Here is a 27811-nt window from a genome sequence, read left to right as displayed (position 1 = left end):
GATGAATCAGTTGATAGCAAAAGCTACAACTGTTTTGTAGCTTTTTAGGAAGCTACCAAAAAGGCCTGAATTATATTTCTAGTTATATTGTTGATTTGTGGAGGGTTGACCTGAGTGGGGTTGATTGAAACAAGGGTTGAGTTACAAGAGGATTGACTGAGGGTTGAACTGCACGAAGGTTTAGTTGAATAGGATACAGTTAAACAGGGGTTGAGTTTATCGAGGGTTGAACTAAAAAAAGTTAAGCTAAATGAGAGTTGAATTGCACGGAGGTTGAGATGTTCGAGGGGTCGGTTAACGGGTGTTGAGTTGCAAGAGAGATCAGCTAAATGAGTTCAGTTGCATGGAGCTTGGGCGAGGGTTAGATAAGGTATGCGCGTGCGCACTATAAATTGCAGCTCGTCTGTTCAGGTGCTTTGAAAATTTAGTTTCCTTTAAAATGTGGCACTTTTAGTTTTTCATCATTATTTTCCAAAGTTAGATTGCCGTAGGCTATATTCTTATAAATTTCCTATTCTCTTTGGAAAGGACTCAAAATACTTAGCATGACGAAAGCTTTCAGTCAGTGGTTTGTAAATTAGTACTTTCTCTAGAAGAGGAGGATGAAGGCTATCTGGTACAATTGATATATTGATTTTCAACAACATAATGTACTTGAAGATTCGTGCTATCTATTTCTATAGGCTATATCTTTGGTTTATTGATGTATATTCAATAGTAGGTAGATCTTATTCTGCACACTCCTCAACTCTAAATTGTTTGTCAATAATTGATAATTTTTGAATTGTATAGTATTTAAACAGTTTTTAATTGTCAGTATTATGACTAAAGGCAAAACCATGTATTTTGTCACTGGGGTTGAATACTTAAGGGTTTTGACAAACTTGTTGCTAATTTTCAAGGAAAATTAGAATTCTGGAAAATTCTTAGAATTTGCAATTCAGTTATTTTATTTACAAAAAAAAATATAACAACTGAATTAATGATACCCCCCCCCCCTCCCCAAAAAAATAGACAAAAAATACAAAATTTGAATAGAAACTACTAACAAATTGGGCGAGCACTTCTGTCAGACAAATTAAAATTTAATGGAAATTTTAGTTATTCTTCTTGTTCTTGTTTGGATTAATATGGAGACGCTTTGGCATACTTTTATCATCAGATTTTAGATCATATAGACTGTTTCTATAACAGAGTTTGAACTCTAGCTGTTGTTTCCATTTATAAGGAGGCGGTTTAGCATAATCTTATCACTGCAAACAATCTCCAAGCTCTGCAGTAGGTTTCTACAACTATGGGTGTTATTTAAAGGAGGGTAAAGAACCGCAAATTCTGTCATCATCAATGACTTAAGGGCAATTAACTTGTTGAACCTGCTAAGGTTTTTCTATGCTATCCTTATAAAAACTATAAAAAAGTTCCTATACGCAGGTTAATTTTTATATTAATATTAGGTTATATTGCTTTGCAATAAATCAGGTTAAATTGTTTTTATATTACATGATTACATGCAGGTTGCATATTGTCAGGTTGACTTATGTCAACCAGACTCATATACAATAATTTTCAATCAGTATTACTGGAGTAATAGAGTCGGCTGTTGGTACTCTACCTCCACCCTCTTTTGCAGAAAGGCAGACACAGCCTAATAAAATGTGCATATACGCAGGAGGAACTATCCATTGAGGAATTTTCCATGGGTGGACTTTCCATGAAGCAGGAAACGAAATTTCTGGCATTATTTGAAAAACCATCAAAAATTAAATAAAACACCGGATTTTTCAACTGAAAGTAAGGAGCAACAATAAAACTTAAAACAAACAGAAATAATTCCTTATACGAGGGAAGCTTCCCCTCCTCAAATCTCACTCATCACGTTCGAGTTTTTTGTACTTTTAAAAGCTTCTTATTCTAATTAAATGGTCTTTGTGTTTCAGGACTTGTTCTGAAAGAATGGGACAAAATATCAAACTTTGCGCAAAGAGCGGGGTATTAAGAAGGGGACAGCACCCCTCATTTATGAAATAATTCCTGTTTGTTTTAAGTTTCAATGTTGCTCTTTACTTTCAGTTGAAACAACTGATGTTTTATTTAATTTTTGATGGTTTTTCAAATAATGCCAGAAATTTCGTCTTCTCCTTCATGGAAAGGCCACCCATGAAAAATTCCTCAGTTCTTCCTTCTCGAACTATGGGTCCTGTATCACCAGGCTGAGGTCAAATCACCAGGGCCAGGCATCACCAGGCCACCATCACCAGGGCCAAATCACCTGGGCCAGGCTGGGTCCTGTATCACCAGGCCTCTGCACCATTATAAGACTTGATCTCTAATTTATTGAACACCACAGCTTTTTCTATCGATATAAAAGTATTGGTATTATTATCAGTATCTTCTAAAAGCCAGACGCTAATTTCAATATATAGTTTCAAATTCCCCGAAGGTCGTGAATTATTGGCAATTAACAAATGACTTATATTTCATTTCAGTAAATTCAGAAATTATATTTCAGTAAATTCCAGTGCAATCTAGTATCTCGGAAGGAAAAAATGGTAATTCTACCGTATTAATAATCAAACAGTTTTTGGTAAGTAAGAAACGACTCAGCCGAATAGTAGTCAAAAATCTAAAAAATGAATTTTGATAACAACTGATACAAGAAAAATGGGCTTTGTATGATGATTCCAAGTACATAAAATCTATTAAGTTTAATTTTACCTATTAAAATCTACGAACCTGAGAAAATGTGCCTGATTTAAAAAAAAAAAAAGGTGAAAATACCCCTGAAAATTCTTAAGATCTGAATGAAAATTAAATTGTTAGATTCAGCATATCAGAGACCTCTATTGTAGACGTTTTTAAGCTCCTATCTATAAAAATATGGAATTTTGTAGTTTTTGCCAGAAGAAGGATCATGGTCCAAAATCAATGGTCCTAGAACATCGAGAGAAGGCTCATTCAAATAGAAACCAAAGGCTCTTGTGCCCTTTATATGTGGCCATAAGGGCAGCTATTTCCCTCCCAAGCTCTTTTTTCTCCAGAAACGCCTGACCAAAATCTTGAGATATCTGTTTTGTTCAGCATAGTTGAAAGTTCCAAAAATTATGCCTCTGGGAATAGCGTGACCTCCCAGAGCTCCTGGGGATGGGCTGTAAGAAATGAAATTAGCGAATTATTTACTTAAAGTATTTGTTATTCGGAAATATACACCAAAAAATGCAGGTGGGGAGAGTTTTTTTAGGTATATTTATATTTTCTGGGGTGATTTTCCACGGAGGAGGGGGAGGGGTGGATTTCCCAGCCTGATTTGGGAAATAATCAAACACTGAATTGAAAATGTTTTTTCCAACTGAAAGTAAGTAGCAACATTAAGACTTAAAATTGATAGAAATTTTACAGTATATGGAGAGAGCAATCCCTTCCTCAACTCTTACCGGTTACGCTATATTTTTTTAGTGCTTTAAATACGCTTCTTATTCCAACTAAATGGCCTTTGTGTTTCATGAGTCGTTCTTAAGGAATTGAGCCAAAAAATCAAACCTCAGCGTAAAGAGCGAGGGTTGAAAAATACGAACAAAGTTGTTTCAGTTTTAGTTTTAAATTTGCTCTTTACTTTTAGTTGAAAAAGAATTTCTTTTTTACTTAATATTAGAAAATTTTTGCTCAATAAATATCTTCGACACACAATAATATCCAAAATATAACTGACCTTGTTTGTTTCTTCATACTGTGAATCCCAATAGCCAAAATCACTGCTTAGGTGGGACATTTTATTTTGACAATGACGGTGTTGAGAGTTTCCGCTTTTATATTTTTTCATGACAATAGAAAACTTGATTTTTAATTGTATTATCTGTTTTAGTCTTTTACGGATAAATTTTGTTATGGGAGAAATCGTGCAGCCTGAGAAATAAGAATAAGAAGAGAAATATTAGGCTGACATGAAAAATTGTTAAGAAAAATGTGTAAAAGATGGAAATAAAAATATTGAAATACCCTGCTAAGTAAAGTAGTATCCAAAAACTAAAATCTTTATTTACAACTCAAGAAAATTGTTTAGATTTAACAGAATTTACATTACTTCTATTTCTTCTAAGTTCAGTACAAGGGTTTATTTTGTCTGAGCCGACAGAAAAATCTTCCTATGATAATTCAAATGAGTAAAAAAAAAAATTCTGCTAAGACGTAGTACAAGCAATAGCTTGTGTTTGATTAAAAATTTCCTCAGGAGAGTGCATATGAAAAATCGATCATGGCTTCCCTTCTTAGGTCCTGTACAGGAAAAATAAGCTGTAAAATAATAATGCAGATTCCAAAGTCGTTGTTCCACTAACAATCTAAATCATGAAGGTGTTCTTTAGGGATCATAATTCATAATCTCGGTTATATATTTGCCGAATTTGCTTTGAAAAAAGATTGATGATTTGGATTGAGTGTTTGCTGGTCCGTTTAAGGGAAATAAATTTCGCTGGCTCAGAGTTTGTAGTTTTGCAATCCAGTTTTATGAACTTCTTTCTTTCACTGATAATCCTAAATCTTCTCTGAACGATCTCGCTTATTAATAGAAAGCAGTTTTTATCAAACACTAATAGTGTTTTCCCCTGGCAGGCCCGGATCAAATAGGTTTAGGGCCAATTGGATTTTTGTTTTGCGGGTCTCTTTCTATTTATTAAATTTTAAATAGAACATAGTTGTACATTAGTTGACATACGTAAGCTAGTTCACATCCGTAGTGCAAAATCTCTAATATACAATTATCATGATTAAATTCGATAATTTCGTCAGAGGCTTTTACGGGTATCAGTTCTATATCACAAAATATATACTATACAATAACAAACATATTAATAAATTTCATCTAGCAATGCAAACTTAAAATAAATATATCTTAAATTAGTTGAATAATTCATAATATCTCCCTTACGTCAAGAAAAATTTGCTTTAAACTTTAAAGTTTTTTTTTGTTTGTTTTGATGGTAACGCTGGGCCTGATGGGGTCCAATAGCTTTAATTGTCCTTTATATGGCCCTTTTCATTGACAAAACAGATTATTAAAACGAAAATCAGAATTGTCAGTGGAACAAAGAAATATACAAAACTGGATTTTCGAGCTGTAGCCTATGCAACAGAGTTCATGATCCAGGCAAATTCAACAATCGAAATTCGCTCCGTTTGCGGCAATAGCCCGGTACTGGGATTCTCATAAGGATCTTATTGATAAATTTTCTTCTATCCATTTAATAAATGGAATCTTAAATTTCATTTAGTACAAAACTATCTTTGATTTAGCGTCTATTTAATAACATAAGGTTATTTGTATAGTTTGTTGTTCTGGGTAAATGTGGGCCTCTCGGCTATCTTCTAGTATGTATTTATATTTAGAGCCGTCCTGGCCGAGTGGGTTGATGCGCTGGATTCGGGATCCCTTGTCTGAGAGGATGCGGGTTCAAATCCCGGTGTACCCAATTCTTCAGTTTTTGACGGGGGTCAGTGGCGTGACTCTGTAAGCTTAGCCAGAGTCGACACAGCTCTAAATGGGTACCTGGAGAAATCTGGGGAAGGTAAACAGGAAGGGTGTGCGAAAGCACAGGATGGCTGGCCCCCAGCCCCCCCATTGCACTTCCTGGCTGAAGGGCCAAGAAACGGAGATCAGCACCGCCGGTACGGACTGTAAAGTCTAATGCCGTATCCTTTACCTTTTTTTTTTTACCTTTTTTATATTTAGTAATATGGATTTTTTTTTATCTATTTATGGATCCTGGGCTAGCTGCTACTTTCATATTATTGTTGTGTTATTGTATCTTTGCCGTCGTGTTTATCTTTGTATTTTAGTGTTATTTTATCTTTGTCTAGGCCTAGTTTTCGAGCTTTTCTCCCTATGGGCATATGTCAAATATATACATTTATATGTGAATAATAAAATGGTTGAACTTAAACTAGAAAAATCTTCATTTCGAGCATAGTTGTCAAACTCACAATCTAGATTATAAGCTTATAATCCCCATTGTTTGTGGAACAGTATTGTCGACGAAACCGCAAACTTACAATCGAGATTACGATTTTACAATTCTATTTGTCACTGCAATTTGTCGTAAATTACCTTTTTCTATAGATGTCTCTTACTTAGCATTTTTTTCAAAGAGCTGCCTGCATTTTTTTTTAATAAGAAAAACTCCAGATGACTTCTTGGAATATACTGTCTAAGGGTATGTCTAACATTATGAATGAAATTGTGAACATATTGAGTGTCAGTTTACGTTTTGTCTCCATAATGAAAACACCTTAAAATTGTGGAAACTAAAGTATAATAAAACATTTAGGCTATTTATATTAGCCTATTCCTAAATGCAGACCATGAAACATTAGTAACCACCCCCTTAATGCTCATATATATAAACCACATTATATTATCAGTAAATTTGTAATATTGTGCCTCTTTTACCATTGGTTTACTGTTTGTCATTAAATTAATTAAAACAAAACTTTCCAAAAAATAAGTTTTTCAAAGACAAGTGAAAGCCATATTAGACTTAAAGATCAGCAGATACAATAATTATTAAAATTCTTGTCTAGCCACTTTTTGCTATCTTAGAAAGGGCTTAGGTAAAGAAAATAAAACTTTCAGGGATGGTTTTACAGACTAAAATATGCCCAGGGGGATATCCGCCCCTTGAAAAATGCAAAGAAATAGCATATAAGCATATATAAAAAGGTACTATCCAATCTCCTTATGAATACAAATATTTTTGCCCATCCCTATAGCAACAATCAAATTTGTCAACTAGCCTAGTTGACAAGAAAATTTGCCCCAGAAAACCATTCCTTTTCCAACTAGTTGACAAATAATTTCTCCCAAGCAACACTTTCTTTCCAATTAGCTAGAAACAAACATTGCCCCAGAAACACTTCTATTAACCATCTAGTTGGTGAGTAACTTTTCCCCAGAAAAAGTTTTATTAACCAACTGGCTGATGAAAAACTTTGCTGCAGAAAACACATCCTTTTCCAACTAGTTGGAAAAAGTCATTGCCCCAGAAACAATTTTGTTAACCATCTAAACAATTTTACAAACAACATTGCCCCAGATACTCTTCTGTAAACCATCTAGTTGGCCCAGAAAAATGTTTATTAACCAACTAGCTGATGAGAAACTTTGCCCCAGAAAGAATTTAATTTTCCAACAGTGTTTTCCTAAACTTCTTCTGAGAAACCTCATGCCAATGCTGCAACTTGGAGCATGTCCAAAAGCTTATTTCACTTGGAATGCTACATCTAGATACATTATTAATGCTGAATTTTCAGTCCAAAAGCTATTCTTGTTGTTTTTTGTTTAGGAAGAGTTATCTTGCTGTGAATGCAATCTAAGGTAAAGTTGCAGTTTTGTTGATCTCTCTGAAACATTTGCATTTGACATTTGGGAAAAAGGATTAACCTACCCAGCTGAAAGGAATACTTGACTTTTTTTTGCTGCTTTTAAGTTTGAAGCATAAAGTTTTGAAAAATAGGCTATCCTTAGCCCTTTCTATTAGAAGTGTCTTTGCTCAGAAATTCCTCAATTTGTGCATTAAATTTTGCACAACTTCATTTGCAAAATGAAACAAAATGATACTTCATTTGCAAAATGAAAACAAAAATGCTTTGTTTATATACATACAAACCAAAAACAGATCATCACAGGATCACCCTTGTTTTCTAGGCTTCTTCTGAGAAACCTCACAGGAATGCTGCAACTTGGAGGAATTCTTCTAAGGGTTTTTGACTAACCCTGTGATAATTACACATGAGATTCTAGTCCAAAGTGGTAAAATGCAGTGACCATTTATACCATTGACAGTTTAGGTCTTGAACTCAACTGTCTTCAGTGAATACAAACTTTTCTGGGGAAAATCTACTTGCCAACTAGATGATTAACATAAGTGTTTCAGAGGCAACCCCTTTCCATCTAGTTGAAGAACCTTAGTGCCATCAAGAATAAACTTCCCAACATAGAAAATAAATTACACTCAATAGAAATTTTCGAGCAGAAAGTGGATTTTCCAGAGAAAAGGTTGTGTCTAAAGAGGTTTCACAGCAAAGTTGGTTAATTTAGTGTTTCTGGGGCAATGTTGCTTGTCAGTTAGTTGGTTTACAGAAGAGTTTCAGAGGCAACCTCTTTTTCCAGCTAGTTAGAAAAGGAAATTCTTTCTGGGGCGAAGTTTCTCATTAGTTAGTTGGTTAATAAAACATTTTCTGGGGAAAAGTTACTTGCCAACTAGATGGTTTAAAGAAGAGTTTCTGGGACAGTATTGTTTGTAAAATAGATGGTTAACAGAATTGTTTCTGTGGCAACCACTTTTTCCAACTACTTGGAAAAGGAAATGTTTTCTGGAGCAAGGTTTTCATCAGCTAGTTGGTTAATAAATTTTTTTCTGGGGAAAAGTTACTTGCCAACTAGATGGTTAATAGAAGTGCTTCTAGGGCATTGTTTGTTTCTAGCTAGTTGGAAAGAAAGTCTTGCTGGGGAGAAATTACTTGTCAACTAGTTGACAAATTTGATTATTGCTACAGGAAATCCATCTATTTAAAAGATTTCAAGAAAATTTGGATTTCAATCAGGGTTGTTTATAGGACAATAATTAAAATAAAAGATTTCAGCTCTCATTTAAAGATCCTTGAAGACACTTGTAACCTAATGAGAGAACAAAACTTTCAGGAATGAATTCATAACCTAAATAATGCATCTGGATAGTATTTTCAAATTCTCCTTTCCAATTTCATTTGCTCAAATTCCATTAAAGTTTTGATTCGTTGTCTTTCTCTACTCTATGCTTAGAAAATATAGTCCAAATGGATGCCCCCAGTGCTCAGGCAATACCAAACAATACAACTCAGACAATTAGTTTAATTAAAATGTACAAACATTTATAGTAGGGTCATATCTTAGTTAAGATGAGTATAGTTTTAAATAGTTGGGATCAGCTGGTGGTTGGAACTTCATGGCAGCTGACTGCAAATGTGGAAAACTGTTTTTTCAAGGTTTAAACTGAAACAAAATATCTGTGGTTAGACTCCAGTTTTGACAATCAGTGCATTTAAAATTGCTAGTTTTGTATGTGGCTAAAGTATTTAAGGTAAGCATATACTTATTAAGAAAATTTAGATAAATGTAGTAGTGAAACAGTTCACTTCATAGGTGGTATAGTATAAGATTTTATAGTGATTTAGATGTTAAAGTAATGATTAGCAGGTCAGCTACTGGTTATTTTACCTTATGTCAGAATTTTTATCCATATTAAGATTTTATTTTTCAAATGGGACACAATTTTTCAAGTTTTTAAAAACCCTATAAATCGAAATTTAGCAAATATAGGACTCTCAGAACAATTATCTTGGGCCTTGTCTGTTCTCTTGATCTTTTGCTGAAATTTTCTTTTTCTGCACAATGCAAAGTTTATGCACGTTTACCAAATACAGGCACCCTTTAGAGAGAGAAAGAGGTGAAGGTAGCCCAGATGCTTCAAAAGATTTTCCCAGAACATAGTCTCTGGAAACATTTCCCTAAATTTTGTTCACTGAGCAAAACTTCATCCAAGATAGCAAAAAGCTTCCCATTTAGAATTTACTGAAATCAGATACGAAAAAAGGAATATGCCATTAGATTTTGGGCTCATAGCTCTTCTGAAATGTTGTAAGCACCATCACTGAAATTATACAGTTGTTTTTTTAACTTAATTTTTTTTCATTCTGACCTGGTTAGCATTGATCTGTGTTGTGCAGGTAGCAATCTCCTGTTTCAATGCCTTTGGCTGGGAGTGCAATGCATGGTTGAGAATAAGTCATCTGACACCTCCTGTACTTTTCCCCAGATTTCTCTAGGTATCCATTCAGAGCTGGATGGACTTTTGCTAAGCTTATAGAGTCACACCATTGACTGAATAAGTAACAACACCAGAACTCAAACCCCCTGTTCTCAGGATTTTAAGTCCAGTGTGCTAGCCACATAGCTAGGACAGCCAGAATTGATAATATTCAACCAGAGACCTACAGCACTGCATCTCAAAAATAAACTAAAGCCATATTTTAGTATTGCACCTCTGAATAGTTTTCTTCTTTGCTTGATTGTTAAAACCATTTAAACTTTATTCTCAAAACCATTTTTCGTGTCTGGGGAATGTGTCATTCTATGTTGAATGGTAACTGTCCCAAACTGCTGGATTTCATGCTGTGAGAGCTACACCAATCCTATAATAGCGTTCAAAGTTACCTCCTGGTGTGTTTAACCTTGAACACTAAAAAATTTGACATGTAACATTGAACAAGAGTGTGGAAAAGTTTAAAATCATATGGCGTCAAACCTAAAGTAAAAAAAAAATTGTTTATTGAGAGAAATACAATATTACTTCTAAAATAAAAAGGCAAAAAAAAGTTCAAATTAGTTAAGTATCAGATGACAAAAGTCATGATCAAACTCAATTTTGTGTCATGAATAAGTTGAGGGGCTGGAAGATTTCCCACTCCCTAGTTGAAATGGATGAATGTTGAGTCTTTGTTGCAGAGAAAATAGAAGGATCCATCCTTGTTTTTTCGCAGGCACATCACTTTCAGCAAGTCGTCAGAAGAAGGAGCTTCTACCTCCAACACTACAAAATACTTATAAAGACGACCCATGAAGAACTTTGCTTTGAACCTGTGTCCCTCCTGGGTTTTTGGTGGACTGCTGCCTTGCTTGACAAAGTAAGAGGGCCAACGCTTGTCAACTCATCAGCTTCCATTTCAGAGTCAGTCTCCCATCCAGATGCGTCAGTCATGTCAGAATCACAGCTTGAATCTTCTTCATCCCTTATGCTTTTTCTTGGTTTGACGTCAAGACGTTTGTGTGTGGTATTCCCTGCAGATTTGTCAAATCTGTAGACTTGCAGGATACCTAGTTAAGCTTTGATGATGTTGTCTACAACCTCTTGTGGAGTTTGCTGGTTGGAAAGTGGAGGGTCTTGGATAACTCTGGAAGGTGACAAGCCTTTGGCAAACCCGTTTTTTGATTTTTCTTTCCATTTGATGCTAGATTCTCCAAGACTAGCTTCACAAGCTGGAGGAATTAGTCTTTTTTCACTGCGGTTTCTTTCGGGTAATGTATTCTGTGATCATCAAGCATTTTCCTCAATGCTCTTTTCATTAGAGCAAAAAAAAGCAAAGTCAAAAGGTTGTAGTATGTCTGTTATGTTTGATGGAAGGCATAGAAAGCGAATCTTCTTTTCTGTTCAGGCTTTCAACACTTTAGCAGAGAAATGGAAAGAGAGATTGTCACCCAGTAAAGTATTCACCCCTGCTCTTTTATTTAGGTGGGAGAGTGACAATGACATAAGCCACTCTTCAAAAATTTCACTCTCAAACCATCATGACTTAGATACAGCATGCCTAGCTCCTTTAGGGCTTTTTGTGCATCAAGATTAAACATGGCTTTAACTTTATAGCACACAAATGGTGGAAGCATTTCGCCTCCTACATTTCCACTTATCATCAGGGATATTGCTCCCTTTTTTCATTCATTATTCTGGAGGGGTGTTTGGCATCTCTTCACACTGCATTCTTTTTTACAAGGTTTGTCTGTTAAGTTAGTCTCATCGTAATTGTAAATATTCGACAAAGGCACATCCTGAATCGTTGCCTCTAAATTGTTGTAGTATTCACTCAAAATTTCAGATGAAACAGATGCCCTTTCTTTTAAGTAGTTTGCTACAGTTCTCAATTGAAGCTTTAAACGATGTCGATCTGGAAAAGAATTGATACAATCTTGTCCAGATATTTTGTTCTTAAAGCAATCTACTGTTTTTCCAATTGATGCAAGATAACTTGACTATGAATTTCAGCTCGAAGCGATCGACAGGAAACCCATGTTTCCTCCATGTTGCTCGGCACATGTAAGCAAATGAGAGATGATGGCTTCTTCCTTGAGCTCTGTCAATAGAGTTGGTCTTCCCGTCTTTTCAGTGTGGTTTTTATTGATTTAATGAGAAACAGTACCCAAAGGAATCCTATCTTTCTCTGAAGCCTTTCTCATTGTTACATCGTCTTTCTTTGCGTCCTCCAGTGCTTTCTATCACTTCTTCATCATAACTGGCACACTTTCTTGCATTCACTGGTTTTGTATACTGTATGCTCTGGGCATCAGCAAAAATTGTTTATGAAGACTCAATTTAAAACAAATAAAAAGCAAAACACAAAAAAAATCCATAAAATTTCCAATCATGTCTCCATAGTTTTTACGACCATCACTTCTCTATAAAGTGACCAAGAAAAAAAAACAAACAAAAATAACACGTTGGAGGCTTGTGTCCTCTATTACAGGCAACGTTAGAGCGTTGAAGCTGATAGGCTTAGTTCCAAATATTAAATTGTTTGTCAGTGATTTTGTTTCCATTTGGGTGTCTGTTCATGATTTCATTTGCACTGTTTGAAAATAATATTTTAAAAGACCATAACATTTCAAATCCGTTAAATTATAATTCAAAGGACCCAAATTAAATTTTTTAAATTAATTTTTCCGAGGGCAAATTGTATTTTTCGTTTTATTTTTCATATTTTCTCTTATAAGTAACCTTGCAATCCTTTGTCCTTCCTATTGATTGTCAAATGACTTCTCGGCAAAGAAGAAATTAAAGTAGGCATGAGGGAATTAGGAAATAAATAAATTTTTTTATTTTAAAAATTTATTTTTATTTTTTTATATCAAAAATTTTATGAACTTGTTTTGCACCTTCCTGGGGTCAGTCAATTAAAAAGGGTTTCCTAAATGTCTAAAAAATGGAGTGAACTTCAATTCAATACAAAATTAAACAATTGGCCAGCACAGAACATTGAGATCCATAGTAAAGATGGACAAGGGCAACTTTGAACATATGTTCAAAGTTATCCTGGAAAAATAAAATATTTGCAGGTAACATTGAACACTGCTGCCATCTTGAATCTATGGAATAAGCCATTCAGTTTCTCAGCGATAGAAAAATGTCAGATTGAAAGGCCTAGTTTAGTTTATCCAAGTAAAAAATGGTAACTTACTTATAGCACTTTTTGGCAATTTAGGGTCTTCGTCTGCGAGGACAGGGGGTTTAAGTCCTGGCGTTGCTGATTGTTTGGTATAAACAAGGGCCAGTGGCGTGACTTGGCAAGCTCAGCCAGAGTCGACCTAGCTGTAAAGAGGTACCTGGAGAAATATATGGAAGGGTGTGCAAAAGCGCGGGAAGGCTGGTCACCAACCTCTCATTGCACTTCCTGGCTTATGGGCCGTGAAATGGAGATCAGCACCCCCAGTAGCAATTGTCAAGTCCAACGCCCGTATTCTTTACCTTTTTTTTTATTAACTGGTTAGGTCACCCTTAAAAGTCCCATTTAAATAATACAACAACAATGGATGTATGGGTGAATAAAATAGAAATACATGGTTCTTAGGACACTCAAAGGAAATAAATCTTCTAATTTTCTCATATTTCCTATAATTCTTGATAAATCCAGACCTTCCTTCCCACTGCAGTCTTTGAAACACAGCTGTCAGGTATTATAACTGCTAAGTATTTTGCAGATGCAGTTCTCAAGATCTTGGCTTTTCCAATATTATCCCTGTAATATGAAACAATTATGATCTTTGTTATTTATGGATAAGTAGACCTATTATTTAATTTCATTAATTGATAGGAAGATTGTCATAAGTCTTATTATAGGCTGTTTATTAAGTAAAAGCAATGGCTATAGATTATTGTCGTCCAACTGGGGTCATGGGGGCTATCCAGGTGCATCAATTTGGAAGGGGTAATTGTCACCCTAGATTCCTTCCTCTGAATTCAGAAATACTTTTTTGACATAATACCTTATTTTGGTGCTTTCATTAAAGGAAAAAAGCTAAAAGCCCCCCCCCTAGATTTTAAAAACTACATTTCGTCTCCCTGTCTTGCATTTTGATGAATTGGCGTCTCTGGGGATATCTCAATGATTTTTTGTTCATCTGCGAGGACTGAGGTTCAAAAAAGATATTCTAAGATACCTATTTTTTGCCTGTTCCAAATTTTGTACTTATGGGGAATGTGGAGAAAATTCTCTCTTACGACTGTAACCCTTGTAACAGATAGGGGAACTTTATTCCCAACTTCTATGTTTCCTAATTTTAAAAGATCACCCTGTAATAGTTTTGAGGGGGGCAACAACGTCTTTATGCTCAGAGTTATTGTTGGTTTTAATAAAAGACTTAATGCTGCTCCTTACTCGTGTTAAAAAAAATATTCTAAACTTGGGACAAGTATGATCTTCATCACTACTCTGCTAGTAATCCCTAACTTTGAATTTTAGTGCTTCATAGGCAGTTGGTTCCTAGCCTTACAATAGTAAGGTATGGTCACAGAAAACCAAATGTCAAAAGACCAGCTGTACCAAGTTGGGAGAGAGCCTGCATGGATGCTGTGACAAATCCTATTTTTCCAGAAGTTATAACTACAAAAATACCCCCATGGGTGAAGAGCTGTAAGGATTTGGCTCGAGTAACTGTTGAGCCTGAACCGGTAAGCTATTTTCTTGACCTTCCATAGCTATCCAGTTCCAAAAGAAGAGTTTTTTTTGTAAACAATAATCCAACCTATGTGAAGGTATGTAGTACATAAGTTAAATACGATTACTGGTGTGCGCAGTTATGTACTACATAAGCTAAATACGATTACTGGTATATAGAGGCGAAGAGCATATAAGGTAAAATATGATTAATATATGAATATATGAAATATGGTTTTGAAATTATCAAAACCAGTTTCAATATAAAATGTTTTTGGCGCTCAAACATGTCTTTCAAGGGAAAGGGGGACATGTGGTGGATCCAGAAGGAGTAATATCTCCCCCTCCAGTCCCTTAGACTAAATTGTGTTAATTATTTTTCTATTTGTAGTTAGATTTAAAAGAAGATGAACGCCAAGAAGGCCACCCCTCTTCTTGTGTTTGGCTTTGGTTTAATTTGTGTGTTATTTTTAGTTAAAAAACAAACAAACATTGAAATACTTACTTACAAATTCGGAGTCAAAGGTCCATGAATTAAAGCATACGAATGTGTCATGCACTCATCCCTCCAAAAATGTAGAGTCAAACGACAGTTAAAAAAAAATAATCTGGCAATTTTTTTTCGAAGCCGTATTCAAAATTTTCCCATCACTCATAATACAAGGTGCTCAGTTGATATTTTTTTTTTTGGATATGAAGTATTTAAAAAGTAAAAGTAAACCTTTCAAGCTTAGGGCTGTGATTTTTGGGATCCAAGCATGGACTGCAGCTTACTCTAATTTTTTTTTTTTTTTTGGGGGGGACAATTCTGCGTTAATAACAAGCACATTTTCAGATGAGTTAATATATATACATATATATATATATATATATATATATATATATATATATATATATATATATATATATATATATATATATATATATGTGTATATATATATATATATATATATATATATATATATATATATATATATATATATATATATATATATACACTAGGAAAGTAATCTGCAAAAATTGTGGAATATTTTCATATACACTCTCGGTTTAAGTTTTAACGTTCTGTGACTATTGTTCCATGTTCCTCCTTTTTCTCTTCACGTCTAGATAGGTTGAAATTCTGGAGAAAAAAATTATTGTGATTTTTTTGGCTTTAGTGATTTATTATTTTTAGTGCAGTCACAAAGTGCACTTTGCAAAGAGCTAAGTCAGTATTTTTATGCTGTGAAAATTGCTTTACCAATAAAATATAGAAAAATTTACCCTTTCAGTAGCGTCAATTTGCAAAAATTTAAGGGCGGGGGGGTATTTTTAAAATCAAGGGTGGGGCAATTTTGTTTTTAATTATTCTCATATTTTAATGGAAAGAGCTAAAAAAAAGTTATTTTTTTCAAAACAGAGGTGAGAAGGGCTAAAAATTCCGTTGCCCTTCCCCCCATTAAAGCCCCTGTACCTTTTTGATCATCCTTGATACCCTTTAAATATTAACTAGTAAAAGTGCAGCTTCAAGATCCTTAGATAACGGCTTAAAATAGATTTTTGGTGCTGCCTAACTGTTATTCCATATTTTTCTTATATTTTTTTTAGATGTAGATTGCTTGAAATTTCGGAAAACAAATTTATTGTCACTTTTTTTTCTGTTCTAGGTTGTTGTTTTTTGGTAGTTTCAAATTTATAAATTGGGTATTTTTTCCTTGATTCAATATCCTTTGATTACTTCTAAGTGTGAATTTGTAAAAGTGTAGTTTGAATAAATTTCCCCCGCCCCTCAGATACCCTCCCACTGGAAATTCTGGCCGTCTATAATTATTATTCTGCATTTTTTTAATTATGTGTAGTATTGGTTCAGCTACAGACAATCAGCTACAAACAGCGACAGAGAAACAGACAATTTACTGAAAAATTGATTGAAGAATGTTTTTAATTTTTAACGCCTTAAAATTTGACACAGTGGAAGCGGGTAACTACTGCAACAGGTTAAAAAAGATGGTGCTATTCGGCTTCCTCTTTAGACGCACGTTTAAGTAAAATATGTTGCAAAAGTAAATCAATGGAACTAAAGCGCACTTCATAACCCTAAAGTATAGGAAATATTGGGTGTTAAATGATACCCGATCCCATATAAGGTAATTGCCCACATTTGAAGTTTTAAGTTTCTTTAGTTGGTATCGGCAATTGCTACAATTTAATTGTCCCAAGGCCGAGAATATAGCGAGCGTTAGTACATTTAACATCACAACCGTACCCCTTCACACCAATCACTCCTGCAACTTTCGGTTCTTGGTGCCATTACTAATTCCAATCCATGCTACAGGGCAAGTTTAGTTATAATCCATGTTTGTAGTTGCTTCCACAGATGGGGGCTGAGAGGCTATTGAAGCCAATCCATTAGGACGCGTGATCCCCTCTCTTGGGGCATCATAAGCTCGTTTCTTTGTTCCTCTCAAATGAAATTTGTGAGAATGAGAAAAATTCTTTGTTGGTTGTACTACAAGAGTCTCAGCACTAAGTGAGTCAGCACCCATTTATTTTGGGAATTTGAGAATTCCATTTAGCTGAACCTTCACTGAGAAGACCATCTTTCCTGAATGGCTTGTAAGGAACTGGTGCTGGATTTCAGCCTATTCTGGATTTGTATAGAAGGATTGTCTTGCAGTTTTATCCTCCCTCGAACGACCAGGCCCAACCGCCTCTCCACCGGATCAGAGCACGACGACTGTCCACTTCAAACCAAAGCTTATAGAAATGGTCATGTATCCCTTTTATTTGGACTGTCCCCGTGCTTGAGCCACTTTCTATGGTAGGTAATCTTTAGCAATATGATGCCTATATACAGAAGCTGTGGTAACCCACAGGGCTGGATGAAGAAAAGAAGAAGAATACTGAGGCGAGAAGAGAAGCAAAGAATTTTGTTTTGAAGCTTAAATTTTATTGTTTATTTTTTTTTATTTTGCAGCTGGGCGCGTTATTGGATGGGCATTTAGCCTAGTGGGGGGCTTTTAGCTATTGAATGGCACCTAAATTCCTTATCAGGTATTTGCCCAGATTCTTAAGTTTAAGTTTCTCACAAAGAACGTTTACGTGTCTTATATATTCGGCTTATCAACTTTTTTTACCCTTTCATTATACCGGCTATTATTTAACCACCCACCACCGTCCTCTTCACGTTTTTCTGCCTTGCCTCTATTCACAGTTCAGGATAAAAGGACCCAGACCAATAGTTCGAAGATGGCCCTTTTGAACACTTTTCTTTATGATTTTTCTAATTATTAAGTGTAACTTCTAAACCATACATGCTATATAACTTTTACCCTATTGTCTAGATAGAGAATATGCTACCATATGAAGGTTTAATGGGGTTTCGCCCCTAGGTATAATTTCGGTTACACCTCCCCTCTGATGGGCCTGACTGTTGGGACATTTGACAATTCTAAAATTAGATTTAAGGTAACCTATTGTTGCTTTTCTCCAGAAGATAAAAATCTCTTTTTCTCTTTAGTTGAATTATTTTGGAACATATTTTAAATCTAAGCTTATTGGATTATATGCTACACTTTACTTAGATTATATTTGAATTATGATTATTTGCTGACCTTTATCTGATTTTTCTGGTCTTTTTCTAGGAAAACAAATACGAACAGTTGCTTATAAAAGACGTAAAGAAGTTGTTATCAACAAAGAAAATGGTGATTGTATGTCAGGAAAATTCAAAGAATTCCTATCAAAAACTAGATGTAAGTACTAAAACACTTTTTGTCTCCTGGAAATCCATTGCAATTTACGATAAAATTTTATGCTGTTTTACTTCAAAATGCTATTCGTTTTTTAAGCTAAAATCTTTTTTTATGAATCTGGCTTCCTGAAAGCAGAAATTCAATTCTGGTACTCAGCAAATTTGAGCGTTACCAAAATATCACTACACTACATTTTAGAGTCACTATACTACAAATAAAGTGGAAATAAAGGCGCTGAAGATCTACAAAGCCGTAGACGAAGATGGTCTCCCCGCGGAACTATACAATAATATCCCAGAGATCAGTGTTGAAGAACTCCAGTATTCTTGGAGACGTTTGCAGGACCAACACTTTCCTGAAGGGTTGCAAGACATCAGTCGTTCTCCCAGTCTATAAGATAGAAGATAGAACTGAGTGCAAAAATTACTGCAGAAAATGTCGAATTGATTTTGTAGTAAATAAATTGAGATTCTTCCTTCACCGCTTCAAGAGGGCGAAGGAAAAAAGAATACGTGAAAACAAAGACGACTTCCGTCCGGCTAGAGGCTGTAATGGCGATATTTTTGCACTTCGCCTTATTATCCAGCAGCTTGGAAAGTACGACTTGCCCCTGATTCTAATATGTTTGTACTTCGTTGCCGCTTTCAACTCAATCACTGCCCAAAAACTTTGGAGAATTATGAGGTCAAACTTCAGACCCTGAAGTTTGTCGAATGAGCCGAGTTCGAGTTTATGGACTCGAGTTCTTGTTCGAGTAGAAACAAGAATAAAAGTTCTACTTGTTGTTTTTCAGATAAATTGATCAGATAAATTAAAGATAAAAAAAGACAAAACAAAAAAGGTAAGTAATAAAATAAAAGAATAAAATATAAGATAAAATAAAAATAGCACTTATAGGTAAGTTTGGTTTTCAGATAAATGGGATGAAAATAAATTGGCTGAAATGAAGGGCAATATACACCTATTCGATCGAGTTCACCTGAATCTGGCAAAGCTAACAATCGAAATCACATATCCTAAACACTATAATTAAATAAAATTGCTTTGTTCTATGAAAAATAAATTCCGTTCTTGTTCTTGAAGAACAAGAAGAAGGAAGACTTCTTGATTAATTTTGGAGTCAAACGATACTGTGTCCTGTCTCCATCTCTGTTCAACCACTGTGTTTATTGGGTGCTTGAAAATACCTCATCTTCTCATCCAGGATTTCAGATTGGACAGAACCTTTCACTAAGAGATTTTGAATACGCTGATGAATGTCAGAATCCGTCACAGACCCAGAGGAAGCCTAAAATAATTCCCGACGATGTGGTGACAAGGGAAGATCTCGTTGAAAGTCAGCACAGGGAAGACCAAATTTATGGCAATAAACCACACTGATCCATTTTTGCTAATTGTAAATCAAGTACAGTTGAATCACGCCGACAGCTTCATATACCTTGGCTCCAATCTTTTTATTGAAGGATCTTCAGATGCTGAAAGTATAACAGTTCAAAATAAGGATGAAACCTTTTAATCGGCAGTGAACAGATATAACATTTTTAACTGGATATTTCGAACACACAGTGTTCATCTCAGCTTCAGATCCTGCTGTCTAATAGCGATTGCAGAAAGCACCGACATTCTTTGCTTCCCTCAGGAAACAATTGTTGAACCAGCGTGAAATTAATGTTTTCATAAAGTCCGAATCTACTTGACTGGTTCCAACCATCCTACTTGACAGAGGTTAAATTTGGTTGGTGAAGCAACTGCATAAAATGCACTTAAAGTGTTATTGCATACCTGTCTACGAAATTCCCTTTGGACACATCTGCTTCACTACATATCAAACAGGGGTATACGATGAATGTACGACATCAAGAGAAACGTTGTACTCGCGATAAAAAAAAATGTCGACTGAAATGGCTGGACCATGGTTGAAATTGGTTGGACCATGTCTCATGGAAGCCACAAAAATACCTGCCTCACCAAATCCTCGTAGCGAGGCCATTCAGCTCATAGAAAAGACGCCAAAGAGGACAGTGGAAAAACTTGTGGAACCTGTCCCAATCAGATCTTGAATCTATCGGGGGGGGGGGGGTTCAGAATGTTCGGATACAGATGGACAACCCAGTGGCTCCCATTTGCAAAGCAGCTGGCAGCAGCCCGCACTACATGTTCCTAACAAGTCTGAAAGATCCTCGGTGCCAGGTAAAGTGGAAACGCCTGATCCCTGTCACAAGTATAGGTAAGTAAATGTACTGCTATTTTACCTGATATTAAATATCGTTTCAGTTGAAAAAAAATGTCACCTCTTTTTTTTTAATGTCATCCTTTTTTTTTAAATGTCATAAAAACCTTTTTTAGGCTAAAATTCTCCTTTATGAAAATGGAATGGCATTTGATACAAGAGGTAGTAATATCTACAGAAAGGCAACTGCTGGCACGGAACTTGAACAATGCCATGTTCTTTTTCAAGGGTTCACTTGTTTAGTTCATGCAGATTCGGCTGAAAATATTCGAACGTTTATGAAAATTGAAAAAAAAATCCCCTTTATTATTGCTCTTGGTAAGTATTGTAATTTGTTTTGCTTACACAGAAAGTAATTTTGATGTTGGTCAATTGTTTGTCCATTATTTTCGTGCTGAAAAAGCAAAATTAAACATTTCCAACTTTCGTAAAAATTTTATGCATTTGAAGTGATATCAGTAGCATGTGAGTAACTCGGGATTTTTTTCCTACAATGGCGAGAGAAGGGAAAATAAATTATTATTTGTGACTTTTGTATTTTTCATCACTTTTCTTCGGAAATATATATTAAAGTATATCTTTTTCGTGCGTCGTGTCCCTAGACAAATTATCAGTATATGAAAAAAACAAAGACAAAAATGCGCCCAGCTTACAATTTTTTTTAATTTAGAAGTATAATTTAAAATTTTATTTAACTATTTTTATTTTAAATTCAATCTCTAAGATCAAAAATATTAAAATATATATTTAATTTAAATTTGTTTTGATGACTAAGACCAACCATTATCTAAACTAGTTATTTGTTTTGAATTTACTTACCTATCTATTTTTTTTTTAAATCAAGGAATATAAAAGACAAGTAAACCAAGCTATAAAAATTCTCCGACAAACCTCCAACACTTTAGTGGTACTAAAACTTGTTAGGAATCTAAGTAAAATTTTCATAATTGAAATAACAAACTCAAATTGAAGAAAAATAACTAATAAATTTGAATAGATTTTGGTAGCCATGTGGTGGGTTGGGACTTTCCTTAAAGGTGGGTTAGAGTGGATACCTCTTTCTGTCAGAAATTGGCTTTTTGCCCGTTCTGGTGATTTTTTGCGGGGATAGAAAGTATTTAAATGATGAGCAATAGGTCTTAAATTACAAAATGAAATCCCTGTTCGAACTTGCTCTTACTAAAAAAATGGAGAGATTATATTTGTATAATTGTGTGATAAAAAGTGTTCTTGAATTTCATTGAGGTATGTGTTTGACTCGTTTTTGGACGCCTATTAAATTATTCCTTAGGTGCAGGCCAGAAAGGGATGCCTATAACCCCAACTTTTTAGAATCGGATTGCTTTCCATGTATGATTTTTAGCCGTTAAAGTGAGCGCAAAGATAAGTTCCATCTGATTGGCTCTTCCATGTAATATTTTGAGCGAGTACAAGGAACAAGAAGTTATATTCAATCTGAATGGTTCTTCTGTGTGAAATTTTAAGCCTGTAAAGGAACAGAAAGTGAAATTCAACCTGATTGACTCACCTATACTAAGTGTAAAGCCAGCAAAAGGAATGGAAAGTTATATTATACCTCATTGGTTCTTTTATGTGAAATTTTAAGCCAATAAAATGAACAGCAAGCCAAATTCAACCTGAATGGTTGTCTGTGTGAAATTATTAGCCAGTAAAAGGAACGGAAAGTTAAATTCAACCCATTTATTTTCTTCTGTGAAATTAAAAGCCAGTTAAAGGAAAAAAAGTTATATTCAGTATAATTGTTTTTTGTGTGGGAAATTGTAAGCCAGTAAAAGAAAGGCAAAGATAAATTCCACTGTATTGGTTCTTCAATTGACGCCAGAAAAAGAAACAAGAAGTTTTTAAGTCATAAAATTTTTATAAATAGTCTTTCTATTTCCCTGCACTTGTGCTTTGTTAGTAATTAGCAATTGACAAATTCAGTCTTTTTTAAATCAAACTATGTTCACTGTTTATGTTCCTTCCTGTACAGAAAGTCGTAAAAATGTGTAGTGGATTCATAGTTTAAAAAAGAAAAATACAACGTGTTGGGTTAAAACTGCTTCTTAAAGAGTGCTATCCTTATAGTTCTTTAGGTCCCTAAGCCATTATTAATATTCGTAAAAGGAAGAAAATCCGCGGATTTAAGAATCAATTGTAAAAATCTTTTTAGCGGGTTTTCAGAATTAAGAAATTAAAAGATGCCATCATTCTACCCCTTTTATGTCCTTTAAATTGGTTTTTCTTGCATAGTTTGTCGTCTGAGATTAAAAATATTGAAAAGGCTATTTTTAGGTCAAGATTAGCTGAAGAATTAGTTTTCGAATTTTTTCTTTTTTGTACATTACTTAATTTTGTTAAGTAATGGAGTTGGACATTAGTCCAACTCTTTTGAACAAATATGTCCATCCCCGTGGTAAGAACCCTTAATGGCTTAGCATCAAGGCGCTTGAGGCCAAAACTGCAGCACATATTTCTCTTCTATCCAGTTTGTTTAGATTGGCACTATCCACCTCTCCTGCAGTTCCTGCGTCTCTTCTTACAACCTTTTCAAACCTCATTTGAGAGTGTCTTGATTTTGTTTGAACAAAATCGTACTGCCAATGAACTGATTTCGCTGCAAGAAATTCAACCCTCGATGCTCGAAGTCAATTTTCTCTAATACGCTTTTCTGTGTGTATGTTATTTTTTTTTCTCAGGGCCTTGAGTGGATCCGAGGAATTTCATAATGAAATACTTGAAATGGAAGAAGAAAACATATCTTTGATTCTCGACGTTAATAAATTATTTTTTCTAATAAACCTTGTACTTTAGTCAATCACTGTAAGGTATAGTTAATAAGGTATCAATATGCAGTTGTTGAAGCTGTTTTAGCTGACATAGACCCAATAATTATCTGGATCTTTGTGCATTTGTGGGATATAGAAATTGCTCAAATAACTTTTTGTTCAAATTAGATTTAAACCGTTTAGAGTAAAACAAAATCTCGTTCTAAATGGCCTATGATAGAATAATGGAAATATTACGATAGAACGTAAAATTTATTATAATATAAATATTAGAACATAAAACTGTTAAATATTACATATTGTCATTTACAATGTAAGTATAACAAATGTTACAATATAATATTGCAATGTATACCGTGTAAATTATTGGCCTGTGCTTATCAATAACTGTGATTCTGAAATTATTCTAGGTGGTATCTTAGATGGCAGAATTGTAAATAGAGACGAGCTCTCGTGGTATGCCAGCTTGCCAGGCATTGAAGGGTTACACGGAGAACTAGTCAGCATCCTTGGAAGCTTTGCATCAACGTTAAGTCAAAATATTACGCATCATCAGACAGCTCTTAGTCAGAATTTAAGTCAACTTGCAGCTGACATGGGAAAGAATAAATCTTGAAGAAACTGCGAACTAGCTTAATAATTTTTACCTGTTTTTTCTTTTGATAAAACAATTCATATAATACTATATACTTATTATCAGGTACTGGAAAATTCTACTTCTTCAAATAATGGAGTTTGCGAATAATTCTCCAAACATACAGGGCCTAAGAAAGTCCCATTTCGACTCTCAAGATTGAAAATGTCTTCCTGAAACTAGACAATTTTCTTTGTTTTGATATTTTTTTGGCCAAGATTTTGAAACACTTTTTGATGTGTGAAGATATATGGTGTTCTCCTCTTGTTTCTCCCAGGCTCTGGGGGGGGGGGGTGTCAACCCTAGAGGCACTGTTATATGACCTTCTGACTGTTTTCAAAAAAATTACTGCTCAAAATTTTGATCAGAAGCATTTGGGAAAAGAGGGCTTAGTGGGGGGACTAGTTGCCCTCTTATCGCATTTGGATCTTCAAGGGGAATTAGAACTTTCAATCTCCAATCAAATGAGCCTCCTCCAAATTTTATGTGAGCACCCCTTCAATAGAAACCTCACATGCCTCTGGGGTATAACTTACAACACTCCCCCGGGCTCTGGAGGATTATTTCGACCCCAGATTTTCTTTTTTGGTTTTTGGACTATTTTGAACAAAATGGCTATCTCAAAATTCTGATTGGATCCATTTGGGGAAAAGAGGGCGTGTGTGGGGGCTAAATGCTTTTTATAATTTTTGACCCTTAAAAGGGGCGCTAAACTTCTGATTTCTAGACTTTAATATCTGTCTTTTAGTATCTGTTCTTTTTTTTTAACTATAATTGAGGCACAAGGGAGGTGACTTACCAATTCATTTTGTTGGTTTGAGTTGAATATTAGTTGTATTTTTGGTACATTATAAGTTAAGTGTTGGTTTTATTTTTTGTTAAGTCTAATATCCATTTTTTAACTTTTAGTTCATTGTTCAGTTTAATTTCTGGTAGTCTTTTTTTTCTGCTCAAGACATTGCTGCGCTCTTTAATTTTGTTGAAAAAAACTTGGTTTTGTTTAATTAAATAAAAAAAATGCATTTCAACTAAAAGTGAGGAGCAACGTTAAAGCTTTAAACGAACAGAAACTTTTCACTATGTATGATGGGTTAATCCCTCCTCAATACCTCGATCTTCACGCTAAAGTTTTTAGTAATTTTTAAAAAACTTCTTATTCTTATCATGCGGAAAAATTCAAAATTCCAAATTTTTTCAGATGGGAGCTAAAAACCCTTGCGGTAGGTTTTTCTGATACGCTGAATATGATGATGTGATTTTCATCAAGATTCCGTGACTTTTTTGGGATGTTTCCCTTATCGAAAATCAGGCAAACTTTCTCAAGCATATAATTTTATGGACAGAATAAGTGCCTGTAGGGCTAATAAAAAGACGATACAAGTATACATACACGTACATGTATACGTTCCACGTGTAATTACGACATCTTCAGAAGAGAACGGTGTGTTTTGTTTGCTTTTTGCAAATAAAAGCTTCGATTTATAGTAGATTCAAATCGGACATTTTTTGGGACAGTTTAAATACAAGGACTGATTTTAGAAAATTAGATCACCTATAAATTTAAAAACTTTCAAATAATCAAAGAATCAGTGATTGGGCTTGAGATCGACGCTGTTATGAATTTGTTGAGCTATGAAAGAAATACTCAGTGTTCTCAGTTTCAATATTCTTATTACCAGTAAATAAAGGGTTTTCCTGTAGGACCTATCAATCTGGTCTGCTTTCAAATATTTACGTCAAGCCTCTTCAAAGTTGGGCACTTCATTGTTATATTCTGAAGGATTTGCTTTAAGCATATTTCATGGACAGAGCCATATCAGTCTGAAATAAAGGTCAGTACGAAATTCAAAGGTTTCCTAGAGCATCTGAACACTTTCTATAGAAACCTGCAATTACCGCAACGGCAGAAAAAGATAGAAAATATAACCCATTTCAAGATGTATTGATTCATAAGTAGTACCGATAAGCTCGAGTTTACAAAAGCTTCCAAATATTAATAAGGGTGAATTTATATGACAGCTTGCTAACAAGAGGAAAGTAATATAAAGAATACTTAAACCTTATCTAATTGGTTCAACATTTTACACTTCTCTAACCCTTTAAAGAAACCACCTTAGATGTAAACATAATTTTAATTGAGTTTGCTTTATCTTGCGAATATATTCGATCCATTATTGTAGTGTGCCCATTTTGAATTTTGAGTGGTCCGTTGGGTTGATCCTACTGTAATTGACAGAAATATCCAGCTATGGTGCTTGTTACCAGTTGAAGAATACTACTTCCAACTTTACAACTTACAACGAATTCAACACCGAATTTTGCATACTGGAGCTGTAGCGATGTGACAACGTTGCTAATGCCCTGAGTAGTGCGACTCAAATTCAAAATATCGTCTGCACAGCAGATGAGAGACACATTTAGACTAGCGAGGATGGAAGACGTGGCAGCAGCAGAAAACCCATTAAGAACTTACTACTTACTTGTACTTTTTTCAGGACACAAGCTCTTCAGCTCTCCCTGGCGCTATGATCTGGCAGACGGTTGAGTGCCAAGCCGCTCGGTCGTGTGTGTGTGGTGCACATATTTCAAGCCACTGCTTGTCCCATCTTCGGCCGTGTCGTCGGAAACCACCAATCGGCTCTAGGTCCGCCTTGAGTGTGTTAAGCCAGGTCTTGACTTGTCCACCTCGCTTCTTCTTCCAGTGTGCGAGGGGTTTGCAGTATAGCGCCTTTTTAGTGAGGGTGTCATCTGACCTCCGACAAACATGGCCAAACCAAGTTAGGCGGCGTTTTTTTATTAGGGCTTCAATGTCATGCTTCTGGTGGCATCGTCTACGAATTTCGACGTTGCTAATTCTGTCTCGGAGGGAGACACCGAGGATTTGTCTCAGGCAGGAGTGGTCGAATACTTTGAGAGCATGAACATCCGCTGCTTTCAGGGGCCATGTCTCGCATCCGTAAAGGAGTACGGAGCGGACGGTTGCTTCAAAGATCTGGATTTTTGTTTTTAGTAGGACGTCTCTTTGTCTCCACAGGTTCTTCCTAAGTTGAGCAAAGACTATCGATGCTGATGATATTCTGCTCTGGACTTCCGTACTGCAGCCGCCGGAAATGTCGATGAGGGATCCCAGGTACTTGAACTGGTCAACGACCTCTAAACGGGAGTTGTCGATAGAGATGCCCCTTGTGAGTACATCCTCAGAATTTGTCAGAATTTTGGTTTTATCCTTACTGATCTTCAGCCCAACCAAATCTGCAGTAGCAGTAACATTACACAGCATGGCTTGCGCATGATCTATATCGTTTTCTAGCAAGGCAATGTCATCCGCGTAGTCAAGGTCTTTGATGGAGAAGTCAGGGCTTACTTCAACGCCTCTGGCAGATTGCATGGCGCGCTTCATGATCCAATCGATAACAAAGTTGAAGAGGATGGGGGACAGGATGCAGCCCTGTCTCACCCCGAAATCGATGTCGAAGAGGGAGGACAGCTCTCCATCAGCTTGTATACAGGCACGAACGTGTTGGTAGTATGCCTGAATAAGGCGTATCAGCTTATCAGGGACGCCGTCCTCTTGCATCGCAGCCCATATGCCATCTCTAACGATCGAGTCAAAGGCCGTTATAAAATCTATGAAGACGGCTATAGTAATCTGATTGTGTTTCATGCGGTGTTCGAGAATTTGCCGGAGTGTAAAGAGCTGATCAATGCAGCCCATTCCTGGCCGAAAGCCCGCCTGGTTTGGGCGTGTGGTCGTGTTTCTGATTGAGCTGAAGCGGTTGAGTAAAATCATGGCAAATATTTTGGCAGCGATGCTTATGAGCGATATCCCCCGGTAATTCTTGCATTCAGCTTTATCCCCTTTTTTATACAGGGGGATGATAATTGAAACTTTCCAATCGTCTGGGAGAACCTC

The 27811-nt window shown here is 35.4% G+C and overlaps 1 protein-coding gene across 1 annotated transcript; it reads left to right on the top strand.

Moving 5' to 3' along the window:
* Window positions 1-6094: 6094 nt before the first annotated feature.
* Window positions 6095-23946, top strand: LOC136028352 (large ribosomal subunit protein uL10m-like). The gene is made up of 5 exons (XM_065706141.1): window positions 6095-6203; window positions 14314-14522; window positions 18135-18245; window positions 20592-20793; window positions 23675-23946. The coding sequence occupies exons 1-5, from the start codon at window positions 6176-6178 to the stop codon at window positions 23878-23880; spliced, it is 756 nt and encodes a 251-aa protein (XP_065562213.1). The 5' UTR covers window positions 6095-6175; the 3' UTR covers window positions 23881-23946.
* The last annotated feature ends 3865 nt before the right edge of the window (window positions 23947-27811 follow it).

The sequence above is a fragment of the Artemia franciscana genome, chromosome 6, assembly GCF_032884065.1.
Source record: "Artemia franciscana chromosome 6, ASM3288406v1, whole genome shotgun sequence".
Classification (NCBI taxonomy): Eukaryota; Metazoa; Arthropoda; class Branchiopoda; order Anostraca; family Artemiidae; genus Artemia; species Artemia franciscana.
Note: the sequence above shows the minus strand (reverse complement) of the source record. Positions and strands in the feature narration are given on the sequence as shown.

Bases quoted from the DNA above. Each gene is read 5' to 3' on its own strand.
- LOC136028352 (XM_065706141.1), top strand. From the start codon at position 6,176: ATGACTTCTTGGAATATACTGTCTAAGG. The intron at 6,204-14,313 runs GTATGTCTAACA...TTTGAATTTTAG, and splicing joins TTGGAATATACTGTCTAAGG to TGCTTCATAGGCAGTTGGTT. The intron at 20,794-23,674 runs GTAAGTATTGTA...AAATTATTCTAG, and splicing joins CCCCTTTATTATTGCTCTTG to GTGGTATCTTAGATGGCAGA.